The 18,590-nt window shown below is 32.0% G+C and overlaps 1 protein-coding gene across 1 annotated transcript in view; it reads left to right on the plus strand.

The window, feature by feature from the left end:
• Positions 1-18,590, plus strand: part of LOC143065021 (uncharacterized) — a 135,191-nt gene that overhangs the window by 22,535 nt on the left and 94,066 nt on the right. Inside the window, exons 2-6 of the mRNA XM_076238301.1 lie at positions 809-842; positions 4,934-4,979; positions 6,196-6,498; positions 14,553-14,666; positions 15,318-15,434. Of these exons, the coding sequence (XP_076094416.1) occupies positions 6,321-6,498; positions 14,553-14,666; positions 15,318-15,434 (409 nt within the window). The 5' untranslated portion in view covers positions 809-842; positions 4,934-4,979; positions 6,196-6,320. The remainder of the gene's footprint in view (positions 1-808; positions 843-4,933; positions 4,980-6,195; positions 6,499-14,552; positions 14,667-15,317; positions 15,435-18,590) is intronic.

Below are 18,590 nucleotides of genomic sequence, written 5' to 3' on the forward strand. Positions count from 1 at the left end.
TTCCATTTAGATCCAATAAAAGAATTGAATCCAGTAATGATTTGTATGTTCCGTATGAGGTGCTAACAAAAGTAAAAAAAAATGTACTTTGTTGCTAATCTGTCCTCTAAGATTTTTTTAATATGTAACCTTATAGAAAATACATATTTTTCAAAATTAGATATAAAGTTCAATGTATTATTTTCATAGTTTTTTTTATGGCCCAGAACAAAGTTGTCAGGGCAATATAGTTTTACCCTTGTCTCAGTCATTCTGTCATTCGCTCATTCCGCAACAAACCATTACACAGTCTTTTTTTCTAAACACTTTTAGATATTTGGCTGATTTTTGGTATGTGAGTTAACCATGATGAGTTACAGATCAAGTTTGAGTTTAATTTTTTGCAGAAATTTCTGACTTTGGACCCTGATAAATTGTTGAAAATCACAGTTAAGATTTTGAGCTAATTTTTGATATTTTAAAAAAAATACAATCCCAATTCAACATCCCAAAATTTTGAAAAACGAATTCCTGGATCCTTAAAGGGTCAATCTCGAAATCTTAAGCTTAAAAACACATGATCCCTGAGACCCAATAAAGGTCCTATCCCACCTCATAGAAAGTAGGGGTAAATGCAAGGTTTGTCTATTATTCTATTATTATGAAATTTGCTATGAAAAGACTTTGAATATTTGCATACTTTAAATGTTAAGGTATTGCTATTTTAATTGCAACATATGAATTATTGAATAACAAATAAACATTATCTACAAATACATGTAGACCAGACATATCTCTGTGTTAATGTTTCTTTTTTTTTTCTTTTCAGAAATCAAGTTGACCAAGCATATAATATCAAACAGGTAGGAAACTTACATAAATAATAAGTTATCAGTTTTCATAGGAGCTCAGCGGAAAATATATATTTGGGTGTTATCTAAAATTCATTGCATGCTTGATTAATTCACAAATCTTTTTGAGGTGGGTTTAAACATATTTTATTGTTTCAAATGACAAATGGATCAGACACAATTGAATTTTGCATCTTATTTACTGACTTCTCTCTGTGAAGTTTAACTCTAAAGTTGATCATTGGACTCTAAAAGTTGAGTTATATTTCAATCATCTTGTCCTTTCTGATTCCTTCATTGTTTCTTATCGCCCCACTGTTGTATGTTGATTCATCCTTCTGTTGTCAACACTATCAATAACTCAAAAAAGCTTTCAGCTGAATTTTCATGAAACTTTGGTGAATTGTTGATATATAGAGAATAATACATGGCAAAATCCGTATCATATGTCGTATCATCCCGTGACATCAATATCAGCCCAAGGGCCTTGAGGCCCGAGGGATGATATTGGTCGAGGGTGATACGGCATGTGATACGGATTTTGCCATGTATTATACGCTTTATCATATATTTCAACAGAAGAGTATTATATTATATGAACTGTTTTCTGATCTCGATAGATTAGCACTGGGTTACCTTCAGTTCTGCTTTTGTCTTGGTTCAAAGCCTTAAAATAACTGCTTATACAAAGCACCTGGGGTTACCTTACCATTTGCCTGCTGCTGTTTTAAAAATATTTTGTTTATTATTGTATTTATTTGAGTGTTTTGTATTTTTTATAGTTGCATTTAGTGTACCAAAAAATATGCAAACTTGATGTTCGTGACGTCACATACAATATGAAAACTTGACGTTCGTGACGTTACATACCAAACAATGACGTCATTAAAAAAAATCACCTATATTTATGGTCATGACAATATGCGTAAATGTAACAGCCACTATGTTCCGCCAGTTACTTTGTTCCGGCGGAACTTTCTAACTAGTTATTTCGTTCCGTTGGAACTTTTCAACTAGTTGTTTTGTTCCGAGTGCAGTTGAAAAGTTCCAGAAAAAAGTAGCTAGTTGAAAATTCCCGGAACAATGTAGCTAGTTGAAAAATTCTGGCCGGAACAAAACAACTAGTTATATCGTTCCAGATCAAATCAGATAGACAATTTATTCCAGCATATCATAATAACTATTCATTACACTCAGTATAAAATCCCCTGATCGCCCAGCTGGCAACAATTAATATTTTTCATCCAATGTCTATCCTTTTAATAACCAAAACCCAGTAGGACAACTACATTTTTGATGGGAAGTCATGATTGACACATGTATTACCCATTCTCTAAACATATTTTCTTATAGATCTCTTTTTAAAGCTTCTACGATAAATTCATTGTTTTTACGCTTTTGAATCTGAATTGCTTCAAAGATACATCCCAGAAGAGAGTTATTACAAGTCTGATTTTGACAAATACATGTCAACACAATGTGTTCTTTTATGAAAAAACGAAACTCAAAATCTCATAAATAAATAGCATTAATATCTAGTATAATAACCAATCTGTGATGTAATTAGATGACACAGTATTGTGCAATAGCAAGAAATTTTCAATTGCACAGTGACAATATTGTGCAATAGCAAGAAATCTTCAATTGCAAAGTATTGTGAAATAGCAAATATTTTCAATTGCACAGTATTGCGCAATGGCAAGAAATATCTAATTGCACAATATTGTGCAATAGCAAGAAATTTTCAATTGATTGGAGTTATCTTTCTTTGTCCAGAATAGTAGTTGAATCAACTTAAATCATTGTTTTATACAATATACAATGTATATTTACTTTTACTACCAACTGATAAATTAAAACCATTCAGTGATAACAAGCACCTTTTGGTACATTTTAATATTTTATGATGTATTTAAATGAGTAGTTATTGTTGCAAACTCCATTAGAAATTTGAATTGAGATCAGTTTTGGATAAAGGGAAAGGGGGATGTGAAAAAAAAATGGGGGGGGTTAAATTTTTTTCATTTTAGATTTCATAAATAAAAAGAAAATTTCTTCAAACATTTTTTTGAGAGGATTAATATTCAACAGCATAGTGAATTGCTCAAAGAAAAAAAAAGTATTTTAAGTTCATTAGACCACAATCATTCTGTGTCAGAAACCTATGCTGTGTCAACTATTTAATCACAATCCAAATTTAGAGCTGAATCCAGCTTGAATGTTGTGTCCATACTTGCCCCAACGGTTCAGGGTCCAACCTCTGCGGTCATATAAAGCTGGGCCTTGTGGAGCATCTGGTTGGCTCATATCTGAAACCAAAGCATTAAGAGCAAATTTGTCAGAAAAAAAAATGTTTTTAGGTCATTATATATTTGCTCTGAAATTTTCAGACCATTCAGGCAAACAATTGTTGGGTTGCTGCCCCTTAATTCCAAATTTTATGAAAATTTTGCATGTTATTATCTTGAATATTTTTATAGATAAAGATACAGTGTAAACAGCAATAATGTTTTTGCAAAGTAAGACCTTAAAATAAGTCAGCATGACTTAAATGATCAATTGACCCCTTAAGGAGTTATTGCCCTTTATAGTCTATTTTTAACAATTTTCATAAATTCTGTAAATTTTTCAAAATATTTTCCACTAAAACTACTAGGCCAAGTTGATTAATGATAGAGATAATTGTAAGCAGGAAGAAAGTTCAGTCAAAAAAGATCTACAAACACATCACCATTACCAAAACAAAATTTTGTCATGAATCCATCTATGTCCTTTGTTTGATATGCACATAGACCAAATTGAGCAACACCCACATTTATTTTGTGACAAAAATCTATATTATGTCAAAAATTTTATCACAATCCAAATTCAGACAGTATCAAGCTATGTTCAGGGGTTGACCACTGTGGTCTTAAAAAACTCTGCCCTGCGGAGAACCTGGATAAAACTAAAAACCCTTGTTATATGATGTTGTTGTTGTTGTTGTTGTAGTGACCAAGTGACATTTTCAGAAGAATCAGAAAAGCAGTTGTTGGTTTGCTGCCCTGTATTAGTAATTTTAAGGAAATTTTGCTTTTTTTTTCCAGCCTAGCTCGACTCAGGGGTTGTGATCCGGTGGCTACGACGGCTGTGGCATTAGCTTACTTCTTAAAAGCTTTATATTTTAGAAGGTGGAAGACCTGGATGCTTCATACTTTGAATATACATATGCCTCATTTTTCGAAGTTTCTGTCAGTCGCATGTCCAATGTCCTTGACTTTATTTCATGGTTCAGTGACTACTTGAATAAAAAGTTAAAATTTTTTTTTATGGCAGGTGTCATCTGACCTTGACCTCATTTTCATGGTTCAGTGGTCAAAGTTAAGTTTTTGAGTTATGGTCTTTTTTTCTAATACTATATGCAATAGGTCAACTATCTTTGGTGTATGGAAATATGTTATGATCTATATGTCTGTCGCGCAGGTTAATTTTGACCTTGACCTCATTTTAACAGTTCATTTCTCAGTGTTTAGTTTTTCTGTTTTGGTCTGTTTCTCTTTAACTATAAGCATAAGGTCAACTTTTTATTTGTTGTATGGAAGTATTGTTAGCTGTACATGTCTGCCTGGCATGGATCATCTGACCTTGACCTCATTTTCATGGTTTATTGGTCAATGTTTATTTTTGTTGGTTAATTTTATAGTTTATGTGACAGTTGTGGTAAAGCTTTATACTTAGGACTATCAACATAATATCAATGATAAGTAAAGAAAGAGGGACATTTCAGCGTGTGCACTCTGGTGGTTACTATCTTGAATATAAATATAGATTGAGATGAACTGTAAACTGCAATAATGTTCATCAAATAAATCATAAATCAACATTGAAAGCCAAAAGTATAATGGTTGCAGTATTTCATGCATCAATTAAAAAATTTTATCTTAACACAGACTCCTCAGAGCCTCTATAGTTATTTAAAATGCTGCTTATCTATGTTGGGGCCTCAGGTAAGATAAGTTATGTAGCTTTTAGTGTACAACCCTCTTAAATGAGGTATTATTGTTTTTGTTTGCTAAGAAATGAATATAAATTTTAACAAAAAACACAATTGATTTTTTTTGTAGGAAAATTTTCCACCTGGTGACAGATTTCTTAAATCTAAATGTGCAGGTTAGTTTTTGAGTGAAGATCATCAATGCTGGAAATATTAAGTCATACAAATGCATGAAATTTTTCTCCTATTACTTCAACAGAAAAAAGGTACTTTTACAAAAATGTAGGCTTCTTTCAAAGGCAGATTTTGAGCATAATTGAAAGGTATAAGATAAAGTTCATTTATAGAAAAATACAATGTATAGTGAAATCCTATATTAAGAAAAACAATTGACTTAGACCTGTGAACCCCCTTAATTCATATTATATATGAAAAGTAAATGTTTATCATTGTTTTTACTATAAGAATGATTTTTGTGGATCAAATCTGTCAATAAAATGGTTTGCCTTTGTTTCACTTTCAATGTGAGCTTTTCTCATCACTTGGCATCTGCCATTGTCCCTCCTCATAGTCCATTGTCATATACTTATAATAAAACTTTTATAAAAATCTTTTCCTCTAAAACTACTGAGACAAAATTAAGCCGACTTGGCCACAATCATCATTAAGGTATCTTGGTAAAAAAATGTGTTAGATGATCCCGCCTGCCAATCAAGATGACAGACATGGCTAAAAAAAAGGACATAGGAGTAAAATGCAGCTTTTTGTAAACAATTCTGAAACTAAAGCATGTAGAGCAAATCTGACATGGGATATGGGTATTGCCTTTTAATGTAAATTTTTAACGATTTTTTTCGTAAACTTTTCTTTAAAAAAAATATTTTCCAGCAGTTAATTAATCTACGGGCCAATTAGAATTAAACTAAGCCACAATGCCATCCAACTAACATGGCAATCATGTCTGAATAAAGTACATAGGGATTAACTATTGAAGTGTAAGGGAAAATTGTTAAAAAAAACCAACAATTTCAAATGGTCATAACTTGAAAACTAATTTAAATAATGATAAGGGGTCTTCAGTAAGTATTGTCTAAGTCGAGATACTAGCTATATATATAGTGGGATAACCTTTTTAAATTTAATTATTAGGGTATCTTATACTATTTATTATGATTTAAACCTTATTTTACATGATTTTCTACACCACAGAAGATTCATTTAACGACACTGGCTCATGAGAGCTAGCCTCTAATTTTAAACAAAAATTGCTATTGTTGAAGATGCAGGTGAGCAATCCCAGCTTGTTAGAGACTCTAGTTCCCCTGCTTCATACTTATGTGTTTGAATTTAAGATAAGAAATCAACTAAATATTTAATCTCCATTTACAACAGAGGTACCACAAGCACCTGAAAATTTGAAGGTGAAGACGAGGACCAATGACAAGTTGACTTTGGAATGGACAAGGTCAAAGGAAATTCGCGGTTCAAAGGTTACTGGGTACAATATTTTCCTGAAAATGGTTGATTCTGATGACTGGAAAAAGATTGGACGAGCCAGATCATTTGTCACCTCCTATACCATTAAGAATCTGAAGCTGGACAAACATTATGTATGTAGTGTCAGTGCTGAAAACAAAGTTGGTAAAGGACCAGCAGCCGAGGTAGAGTCTCCTGTTGTTCAACATCAAAAGCCAGGTAAATTAAAGTTCTGTCTGAGTTCATTCAAAATTAAAGGCTGAATTGGTTTTTTTTAGTTCCTGAGTGATTAAGTTAAATTTATTTTATATATGGTTCAAAACATTTTTGGATTGATTTTGGAAGTTATGGTCCAAACTCATGTCCACGTCATTGTGAGCATTGGTGTCAGATTATTATTTAGTTATATGACCATTGGTTTCTTGATAATAACTTAAGTATAAGAAAATAGAAATATATGAAATTTTAAAATTAGTTAGATTTGAAATCATAAAAGGAAGGCTGGGATTTATTGATGGGGTTTTGGTTCGAACAGCTTATGTATAAAGGGCCAAAAAAGGGCCAAAATAAGCATTTTTATAGTTTCCAGAAAATAACCTGTATGTAAGTATAAATACAATCTTACTGAAACTGCTAATTTAAATTTTTTCAGCTATTTTTTGTGTGAGTTTCTACTACTGTCCAACTATAACATAGCTCTTTTCTGTGTACTTTTTGTGTTGAAAACTTTGATGCCCCACCTACGTTCGTCTCCAAAGTTTTTGGTCAAGGTATTTTTTGGTTTTTTATGAAGCTGAAGTCCAATCAACTTGAAACTTAGTACACTTGTTGCTTATGATATGATCTTTCTTATTTTTAAGCCAAATTAGACTTTTGACTCCAATTTCACGGTCCACTGAACATATAAAATGAAAGTGGCAGTTTCAGGTTAAAGTTTTGGTCAAGGTAGTTTTTGATGATTCAATCAACCTCAAAACTTGGTTAACATGTTACCTTTATATGGTATGATCTTTCTAATTTTAATGCCAAATTAGATTTTTACCCAAATTCATGGTCCATTGAATATGGAAAATAATGTGTGAGTGGGGCATCTGTGTACTTTGGACACATTCTTGTTTTCAGGCAGTTGTGCAGTGCAAAACTATATGTATCAACTGGTTGTTTTAAGGTGAATGTACCTTTGTGTAGTTACAAGTTGGGCTAATTTGCTGATAACAGAATCAATATTTATACCAAATAAAACAATATTTAAAGATTTAATTACAGTGTTAAATAGGTAACCTTAAAAATATGAACATAAGTTATAAGTATAACAACCTCATAATGAACATATGTATAACAAACATGAACAATTCAACAAATGTCATAAGTATAACAAACATGAGCAATTCAACATATGTCACAAGTATAACAAACATGAACGATTCCACATATGTCATGAGTATAACAAACTTGAATAATTCAACATATGTCATAATTTAGTATAACAAACATGAGCAATTCAACATATGTCATAAGTATAACAAACATCAGGTTGTTGATTTTAAGGGTGTTTATCATTATACTATAGTTAATCTATCATATTATTATGATTATTGTTCAAAATTCAGGCCATACTGGTAATTTAGAACTTTTTTTACAGTGAAAGCTATTGAGAAAGCCAGAACAAGCAAACAATCTATCAAAGATAAGAAAGAAAATGAAGCGCTATATAGTGATGTAGTCAAAAAGAATTTAACTAGCAGACCAACAACAGGTAAAAAATGATTGAGAAAATTTAAATAAATGGGCTTAAATAAGTTATATTTGAATATGTCTAGTCATATTCACTCTGCTAGTTAAAGATAAAGGACCTGTAATGACCCATCAAATTGTGCAATCAAAAAGACATCAAAATTTTCATAGGGAAGAGTGAAAAAAGGACATATGTTACATGATATAGATATGTTTGAAAATTATAAAGTTATGTAAAATATATAGAAAAAAGACTTGATTAACTCACATTACTGTTGGACAATTTTCTCATTTTTTATAAGCAGTAGAAAAACATTCTCAGTAAAATTTGTACCGTTTAGTTATTGTTATTTTCAATAAGTTGCTACTAAATAAACTGAAGTTATTGATCTTAAATGAAAATATATCTTTTTTATTCCTTTGTCTTATATTTTTTTTTTAAGAATCATAGAAATATATACATGTAGAAAGCAAATGTTAATAGACAAAATGATCAAAAAGTCAAGATCTAAAACAAATAAGTGAACATTCCCAAAATTGTCAGTTGGCCCTTTATTGAAGTTATTGTCCTAAATGACTTTTTTATTATCAGCTTTTTGCATTTTTGCCTATTATTTTGAAAATAGTTGTATCAGTGAAGACATTTGTGTGTCAACAAACTCTTGTTTTACATTGAAATTTATTTGGAAAGCCAGCCCTAGCCAACCACCATTCAAGAATAAGAAAGGAGGAAATAAAGTATTATATTGTGATAAATCTAAAAGGAATTTAACAAGTCGACCAATAGCAGGTAACAACTATTTGAGTAAAATGTGTTTTTAAAGGATTAGAAAATTCTGCTTGGAATGAATGTAGCTATACAGTCAAACCTGCACTAATGGTCACCTTTTTTCAACAGTCAATTGCAACCAATGGTGGCTTTCAAATCTTTTCTTTTTTTTACTCTATATTATTTTACGTATAGAAAGATAGAAAGCAAATTTAAATAGACAAAACATCAAAGAGTCAAGATCTAAGGCAAATGAGTCAACATGGCAAAAATCGTCAGTTGACCCCGTATTGAATTGATTGCCCTTAAATGACTATTTTTTTTTCAGCTGTTTACATATATTTCCTATTTTATTTTGAAAACATTATATTTATGATCAGCATCTACAAATAGACCATCATGGATGAAATATTTAGTCTACTGATATTGGAGCTTTTTCCCTTTAAAGATTTAGCTCATGACATCTTCCCTTTAAAAGTGCACCAGTGTCCGTCAAATACCTAAATGGGCTGTAATCAAGCTTTTCTCATCACTTTGCATCTGTCATATACTTGTAAATAAACTTTTATCAAAATCTTTTCCTCTAAAACTACTGAGACAAAATTAAGCTGACGTGGTTACAATCATCATTAAGGTATCTTGGAAAAAAAATGTATTAGATGATCCCGCCTACCAATCAAGATGACAGACATGGCTAAAAAAAGGACATAGGAGTAAAATGCATCTTTTTGTAAACAGTTCTGAAACTAAAGCACTTAGAGCAAATCTGACATGGGATAGAAATGGTCATCAGATTAAGATCAATTAGTCCTGAAAACTTAAGACTAATCAGACAACCGGTTGTTGGATAACTGTCCCTGAATTTGTAATTTTAAGGAAATTTAGCAGTTTTTTTGTTATAATCTAATGTATTATTATAGACAAAGATAATGTATATAAGATCTAAAAACAAGTTGATATGACAAAGATATTGAAATGACCCCTTAAATTGATATTGCCTTTTAAAGTGATTTTTTTCGTAAATTTCTCCAGTTAATCTACGGGGCCAAGTAGAATAAAACTAAGCCACAATGCCATCCAACTTACATGGCAATCATGTCTGAATAAAGTACATAGGGATTAACTATTGAAGTGTAAGAGAAAATTGTTAAAAAAAACCCAACAATTTCAAATGGTCATAACTTGAAAACTAATTTAAATAATGATAAGGGGTCTACAGTAGGTATTGTCTAAGTCGAGATACTAGTGGGATAAATTTAATGGATATCATTATATGGGTATCTTATACTATTTATTATGATTTAAACCTTATTTTACATGATTTTTTAAAACCACAGAAGATTCATTTAAGCGACACAGGCTCATGAGAGCTAGCCTCTAGTTTTATACAAAAATTGCTATTGTTGAAGATGCAGGTGAGCAAGCCCAGCTTGTTAGAGACTCTAGTTCCCCTGCTTCATATATACTTATGTGTTTGAATTTACGATAAGAAATCAACTAAATATTTAATCTCCATGAACAACAGAGGTACCACAAGCACCTGAAAATTTGAAGGTGAAGACGAGGACCAATGACAAGTTGACTTTGGAATGGACAAGGCCAAAGGCAATTGGCAATTCAAAGGTTACTGGGTACAATATTTCCCTGAAAATGGTTGATTCTGATGACTGGAAAAAGATTGGACGAGGCAGATCATTTGTCACCTCCTATACCATTAAGAATCTGAAGCTGGACAAACATTATGTATGTAGTGTCAGTGCTGAAAACAAAGTTGGTAAAGGACCAGCAGCCGAGGTAGAGTCTCTTGTTGTTCAACATCTAAAGCCAGGTAAATTGAAGTTCTGTCTGAGTTCATTCAAAATTAAAGGCTGAATTGGTTTTTTTTAGTTCCTGAGTGATTAAGTTAAATTTGAATTATCTGTAACTTTTAAAAGACATGATCAGAAAAGTGCAATTAACGTTAACACCAAATTAATCCAGTGTTATTATCATTTTCTTACACTATGTTGATACCAGTTATTACTCACTTGACTTGATCAATAAAAAAAAATCTCCATTGAAAATATGGGAAAAAAATATTATATTATGTTCTAACTTTCTCATTCAAAGTTTAGGAATTTTGTTTTTAGCTCACCTGGCTCAAAGGGCCAAGTGAGCTTTTCTCATCACTTGGCGTTCGTCATTGTAGGCGTAATTTTTCACATTTTGAACATCTTCTAGAGAACCACTGAATGAAATGGAACCAATGATCCTTATGAGGTGTTGACCAAGTGTTGTTACTTTGCAGCTGATCCATTATCCAAGATGGCTGCCAGCAGGGGACTAAGTTTAACATAGGACCCTATGGGAAATACATACAAATGTCTTCTTTTAGAGAACCACTGAATGGAAAGAAACCAAGCATGGCATGAATGTTCTTTATGAGATGCCTACCAAGTGTTGTTACTTTGTAACCTATCCATCATCCAAGATGGCCACCAACAGGGGACTTAGTGTAACATAAGACCCTATATATATATGGGAAATACATACAAATGTCTTCTTTTAGTGAACCACTGATAGGAATGAAACCAAACAGCATGAATGTTCCTTATGAGATGCTTACTTAGTGTTGTTACTTTGTAGCAGATCCATCATCTATTAGATGACTGCCAGCAGAGGACTTAGTTAAACTTAGTACCCTATGGGAAATACTTACAAATGTCTTCTTTTAGAGAACCACTAAATGGAATGAAACCAAACATAGCATGAATGTTCCTTATAAGGTGTTGACCCAGTGTTCTCAGGCCTCTACAATAAAAAAAAAATTCAACTTGTCCTGTAGGACAAGCACATACCAAAATTTACTTGCCCGAATGAAATTGTTACTTGTCCAAAAATTTTCTATTAAAAATAACCTTTTTTACATTTTTAGTTGATTAAAGGAACAAAACGAATTTAAACAATATAACAGAATTTGATGTATTTTTTTTTAAATACTTTTCAAAAATATGAGTCAAGTACAACTGCGAAGCTAGTCATATCACAGGAATTAGGTTCTAGTTTCCATCAATGCTAGTCTCATCAGACTCTAATCATGAGGCACCATCTGATAGGCCTGTACACTCATTGGATTTGTATTCTGTTTGGGTTTTTTTTAAGTTAAAAAAAAAGTTTATTCAAATGCAATCAATAAAAAGAAGATAAGCCATCATAAGGTCTAATTGCCGATGAGACAACTCTCTACAAAAGACCAAATGACACAGAAATTAACAACTATAGGTCACCATATTGCAAGTAATGTTTTTTTTTCTACTTATGATCAAATATGATTTTGTGAATTTTATGGTAAATAAAAAAAAATATTTTTGTGAAAAAATTACTGGTATGGTATTTATCATAAGGAACAGAATAAGGTAGCAAAATGAGTACTGATTTGTCTTGGTCCCGAAATGTCTCCTGCCTTGTCAAACTGTCTATCAATCATGTCTACTAAATATGTCTCCTACGGTGCCAAACTGTCTCTTAAACAATTGGAGCTGAATCTTTTGAGGTGACGAACTGTCCTGTAAAGTTACCTTATCTACAAAGCGCATCATTGATTCCGATCACTGATCATCAGTAAGACTGTTTTCTGAGAATAGTATACCTTTTACCTGTTAAAAAGTACCTGACAAAGAACCAGTTAAAAATTATCGATTGCAAGTAAACATGTTGAAGAAAAAGGTTTTGCATTTGAATAAGCAGAATACAGAAACATGTCAAATTAATATTTGTTTTCTTGTTTTTGTTTATAATCAATTACTTTGTTCATCAAAGTTGGATTAAATTTATTTTCTGTAGAATAATTGTACTTGTCCCGACGGACAAGCTTGATCCAGCTTTTACTTGTCCGACCTTTTTTCCCTCTGGTACCGGACAATCGGACAAGCGTTATTGTCGAGGCCTGGTTCTGACTTTGAAACCGATCAATTATATAAGATGGCCACAAGCAGGAACTTAGTTTAACATAGGACCCTATGGGACATACGTACAAATGTACTGAATGGAATGAAATCAAACATGGCATGAATGTTCCTTATGAGGTGCTGACCAGGTGTTGTTATTTTGTAACTTTTCCGTTATCCAAGATGGCCACCAGGGGGGGGGGGGGGGGGACCTACTTTAATATAGATCCCTATGGGAAATACATACAAATGTCTTCTTTTGAAGAACTACTGAATGGAATGAAACAAAATTTATCATGAATGTTCCTTATGAGGTACTAAACAATTTGTTGTTATTTTGTAGCCGTTCCATTATTCAAGATTGCCGCCATTGGGGGACTTATTTTAACATGGGATCCTATGGGAATTACATACAAATGTCTTCTTTGGGGGACCTAGTTTAATATAGATCCCTATAAATGTCTTCTTTTGAAGAACCACTGAATGGAATGAAACAAAATTTATCATGAATGTTCCTTATGAGGTACTAAACAATGTGTTGTTATTTTGTAGCTGTTCCATTATTCAAGATTGCCGCCATTGGGATCCTATGGGAATTACATACAAATGTCTTCTTTAAGAGAACTAATGATCAAACATAACAATATTATATCAAATTTGGCCTAAAACATCATTATAAGTATCTGTTACAATTTTTTATTTACATTTTTAATATTATTTGAAAATTCCAAGTATAGAATCAGGTGAGCCACACAGGCTCTTGAGATTCTCTAGTTTATATATGGTTCAAAACATTTTTGGATTGATTTTGGAAGTTATGGTCCAAACTCTTGTCCATGTTGTTGTTAGCATCTGTGTAAGTATAAATATGATCTTTCTGAAACTGCTTATTTAAATTTTTCAACCATTTTTTGTGTGAGTTCCTACTACTGTCCCACTATAACATAGTCTTTTAAGTGTACTTTTTGTGTTGAATACTTTTATTCCCAACCTACGTTCGTCCCTGTCCTGCTTCAGGTTAAAATTTTTTGTCAAGGTAGTTTTTGATGAAGCTAAGGTCCAATCAACTTGAAACTTAGTACACCTGAACCTATATATTGTATGATCTTTCTAATTTTAATGCCAAATTAGATTTTTACCCAATTTCATGGTCCATTGAATATGGTAAATAATGTGCAAGTGGGGCATCTGTGTACTTTGGACACATTCTTGTTTTCAGGCAGTTGTGCAGTGCAAAACTATATGTATCAACTGGTTGTTTTAAGTGAATGTACCTATGTGTAGTTACAAGTTGGGCTAATTTGCTGATAACAGAATCAATATTTATACCAAATAAAACAATATTTAAAGATTTAATTACAGTGTTAAATAGGTAACCTTAAAAATATGAACATAAGTTATAAGTATAACAACCTCATAATGAACATATGTATAACACACATGAACAATTCAACAAATGTCATAAGTATAACAAACATGAGCAATTCAACATATGTCACAAGTATAACAAACATGAACAATTCCACATATGTCATAAGTATAACAAACAGGAACAATTCCACATATGTCATAAGTATAAAAAACATGAACAATTCAACATATGTCACAAGTATAACAAACATGAACAATTCCACATATGTCATAAGTATAACAAACTTGAACAATTCAACATATGTCATAAGTATAACAAACATGAATAATTCAACATATGTCATAAGTATAACAAACATCAGGCTGTTGATTTTAAGGGTGTTTATCATTACACTATAGTTAATCTATCATATTATCATGATTATTGTTCAAAATTCAGGCCATACTGGTAATTAAGAACTTTTTTTTTACAGTGAAAGCTATTGAGAAAGCCAGAACAAGCAAACAATCTATCAAAGATAAGAAAGAAAATAAAGCGCTATATAGTGATGTAGTCAAAAAGAATTTAACTAGCAGACCAACAACAGGTAAAAAATGATTGAGAAAATATAAATAAATGGGCTTAAATAAGTTATATTTGAATATGCCTAGTCATATTCACTCTGCTAGTTCAAGATAAAGGACCAGTAATGACCCATCAAATTGTGCAATCAAAAAGACATCAAAATTTTCATAGGGAAGAGTGAAAAAAGGACATATGTTACATGATATAGATATGTTTGAAAATTATAAAGTTATGTAAAATATATAGAAAAAAGACTTGATTAACTCACATTACTGTTGGACAATTTTCTCATTTTTTATAAGCAGTAGAAAAACATACTCAGTAAAATTTGTACCTTTTAGTTATTGTTATTTTCAATAAGTCGCTTCTAAATAAACTGAAGTTATTGATCTTAAATGAAAATATAACTTTTTTATTCCTTTTGTCTTATATTTTTTTTTAAGAATCATAGAAATATATACATGTAGAAAGCAAATCTTAATAGGCAAAATGATCAAAAAGTCAAGATCTAAAACAAATAAGTGAACATTCCCAAAATTGTCAGTTGGCCCTTTATTGAAGTTATTGTCCTAAATGACTTTTTTATTATCAGCTTTTTGCATTTTTGCCTATTATTTTGAAAATAGTTGTATCAGTAAAGACATTTGTGTGTCAACAAACTCTTGTTTTACAGTGAAATCTATTGGGAAAGCCAGCCCTAGCCAACCATCATTCAAGAATAAGAAAGGAGGAAATAAAGTATTATATTGTGATAAATTTAAAAGGAATTTAACAAGTCGACCAATAGCAGGTAACAACTATTTGAGTAAAATGTGTTTTTAAAGGATTAGAAAATTCTGCTTGGGATGAATGTAGCTATACAGTCAAACCTGCACTAATGGTCACATTGTTTCAACAGTCAGTTGCAACCAATGGTGGCTTTCAAATCTTTTCTTTTTTTTTACTCTATATTATTTTACGTATAGAAAGATAGAAAGCAAATTTGTGCATTAGGGTCTATTAAGGTATTTTGGGAGGCCGAAAGAAGGGAGGGGTTTACTATAGAACCCTATGGGAATTTTTTTTTGAAAATTTTCAAATGAATATAACTTGTAAACTTTAAGTGATAAACACACACAGTCTTCAGAAATGATCATAGGACAATAAAACAAATGACATGAAATAAAGGGGGAATCCCTGGGGTCATTCCCACGTCCTTAATACTTGAGAATATGCTATTAACTTGTAAACAGTCCAAATCCCCACCCTTAAACCATATATATTCTTGAATGGGACTATAAAACAAATTTAATGAAATAAAAGGGAAGTCCATGGAGGTCACCCCACCCCATTCAATTTGAGAATGTGCTATTATAATGTAAACGGTCCAGATCCCCACCCCTAAACCATATATATTCTTGTAGGGGACAATAAAACAAAGGAAAAGAAATGTCCCTAGGGGGTCACCCCGTCCCCTGTTGTTTGAAAACTTGTAAACGGTCCATATCCCCAACCATAAACCATATATATTCTTGTATGGAACAATAAAACACATCAAATGAATAATATAGGGAGAGTCCATGGGGGTTACCCCCACCCCGTTACAATCATCATTAAGGTATCTTGGTAAAAAAATGTGTTAGATGATCCAGCCTGCCAACCAAGATGACAGACATGGCTAAAAAATTGACATAGGAGTAAAATGCATTTTTTTGTAAACAATTCTGAAACTAAAGCACTTAGAGCAAATCTGACATGGGATAGAAATGATCATCAGATTAAGATCTATTAACCCTGAAAAATTAAGACTAATCAGACAACCCCTTGTTTTGAATTTAGAATTTTTGAAATACTAAGGCTTTTCTACCTCAGGCATAGATTGCCTTGGCTGTATTTGGCAAAACTTTTGGGAATTTTGGTCCTCAATGCTCTTCAACTTTTTACTTTATTTGGCCTTTTTAACTTTTTAGCTCACCTTTCCAAAAGGAAATGTGAGCTTTTGCCATCACTTGGCGTCCGTCGTCTTCCGTCCATCCGTCCGTCGTCGTCGTCCGTCCATCGTAAACTATTTCAAAGATCTTCTTCTCTGAAACTACTGAACCAATTCAAACCAAACTTCATCTGATTGATTCCTAGGGTATCTAGAATAAAGTTTGTGTTTTAATTCCCATTTCATAAAAAAAACATGGCCGCCATGGCTAAAAATAGAACATAGGGGTAAAATGCAGTTTTTAGCTTATAACTCAAAAACCAATTGAAAGCATTTAGAGCAAATCTGACATGGGGTAAAATTGTTTATCAGGTCAAGATATATCTCCCCTGAAATTTTCAGATAAATCGGACAACCCGTTGTTAGGTTGCTGCCCCTGAATTGGTAATTTTAAGGAAATTTTGCTGTTTTTGGTTATTATCTTGAATATTATTATAGATGTAGATAAACTGTAAACAGCAATAATGTAATGCTTGGGGTATACAATGTTTTTTTATACTTTCATCATAAATTATATTATGAACACGAGACAAACGAGACATTTCAGTGTGTCCTCTTGTTTTTGCTTTTGAAGAAGATATGACAGAATCGAAGAACCATTTATATAAATTGAAAACCCAAAATAATCATTGATGGAAGATTTAAGCAAAAAATTTAAGGTGAGCGATTCAGGCTCTTGAGAGCCTCTTGTTTGGATTAAAGCGTCACTGATGAGTCTTTTGTAGACGAAACGTGTTCTCTAGTTAATCTACAGGGCCAATTAGAATAAAACTAAGCCACATGCCATCCAACTAACATGGCAATCTATCCGAATAAAGTACATAGGGATTTATTATTGAGGTGTAAGGGAAAATTTGTTAAAAAAAATCAAAACAATTTCAAGTAGTCATAACTTGAAAACTAATTTAAATAATGATAAGGGGTCTTCAGTAAGTATTGTCTAAGTCGAGATACTAGTGGGATAACCTTTTTATACGCCCGTCAAAATTTTGACGGGACGTATTATGGTATACAAATGTCCGGTGTCTGTCCGTCCGTCCGTCTGTCCGTCCGTCCGTCTGTCTGTCCGTCTGTCCGGCGTAAACATGTCGCACCGTAACTTGAGAACGACTTATCCAAATCTCATGAAACTTAAAATAGTTGTTTCTTATGATGGTCAAATGATCTGTATACTTTTTGGTGAAAATAAGATTTAAACTTTTTGAGTTACGGCACTTTGTAACTAAAACAGGGGTGTGTTTTTTTTCACATGTCGCACCGTATCTCAAAAACGTTTCTTGATTATTGCTTAAAACTTTACACACTTCTTAGTTATATTAATCTCAATATCTGTATACTTTTTGGTGATGATTCAAAATTTCATTTTTGAGTTTTTGAGTATTTTATAAAAAAGGGGGAGGGTTTTTTTACATGTCGCGCCGTATCTCAAAAACGATTTATGATTATTGCTTAAAACTTTACACACTTCTTTGTTATATTAATCTAAAGATCTGTATACTTTTTGGTGATGATTCAAAATTTCATTTTTGAGTTATTGAGTATTTTGTAAAAAAGGGGGAGGTTTTTTTTACATGTCGTGCTGTATCTCAAAAACGATTTATGATTATTGCTTAAAACTTTACACACTTCTTTGTTATATTAATTTAAAGATCTGTATACTTTTTGGTGATGACTCAAAATTTTATTTTTGAGTTATTGAGTATTTTGTAAAAAAGGGGAGGTTTTTTTTTTACATGTCGCACCGTATCTCAAAAACAATTTATGATTATTGCTTGAAACTGTACACACTTCTTTGTTATACTAATTTAAAGATCTGTATACTTTTTGGTTTGATTCAAAATTTTATTTTAGTGATATTTGTAAAAAAAAACAGGGTGGGGGGGGGGGGGGGGTTTCACATGTCCCGCCGTGTCTCAAAAACAATAAATGGTTATTGCTTAAAACTTCCTCAGAAACTATTTATGATTATTACATAAA

The sequence above is a fragment of the Mytilus galloprovincialis genome, chromosome 1 (genome assembly GCF_965363235.1).
Source record: "Mytilus galloprovincialis chromosome 1, xbMytGall1.hap1.1, whole genome shotgun sequence".
NCBI lineage: Eukaryota > Metazoa > Mollusca > Bivalvia > Mytilida > Mytilidae > Mytilus > Mytilus galloprovincialis.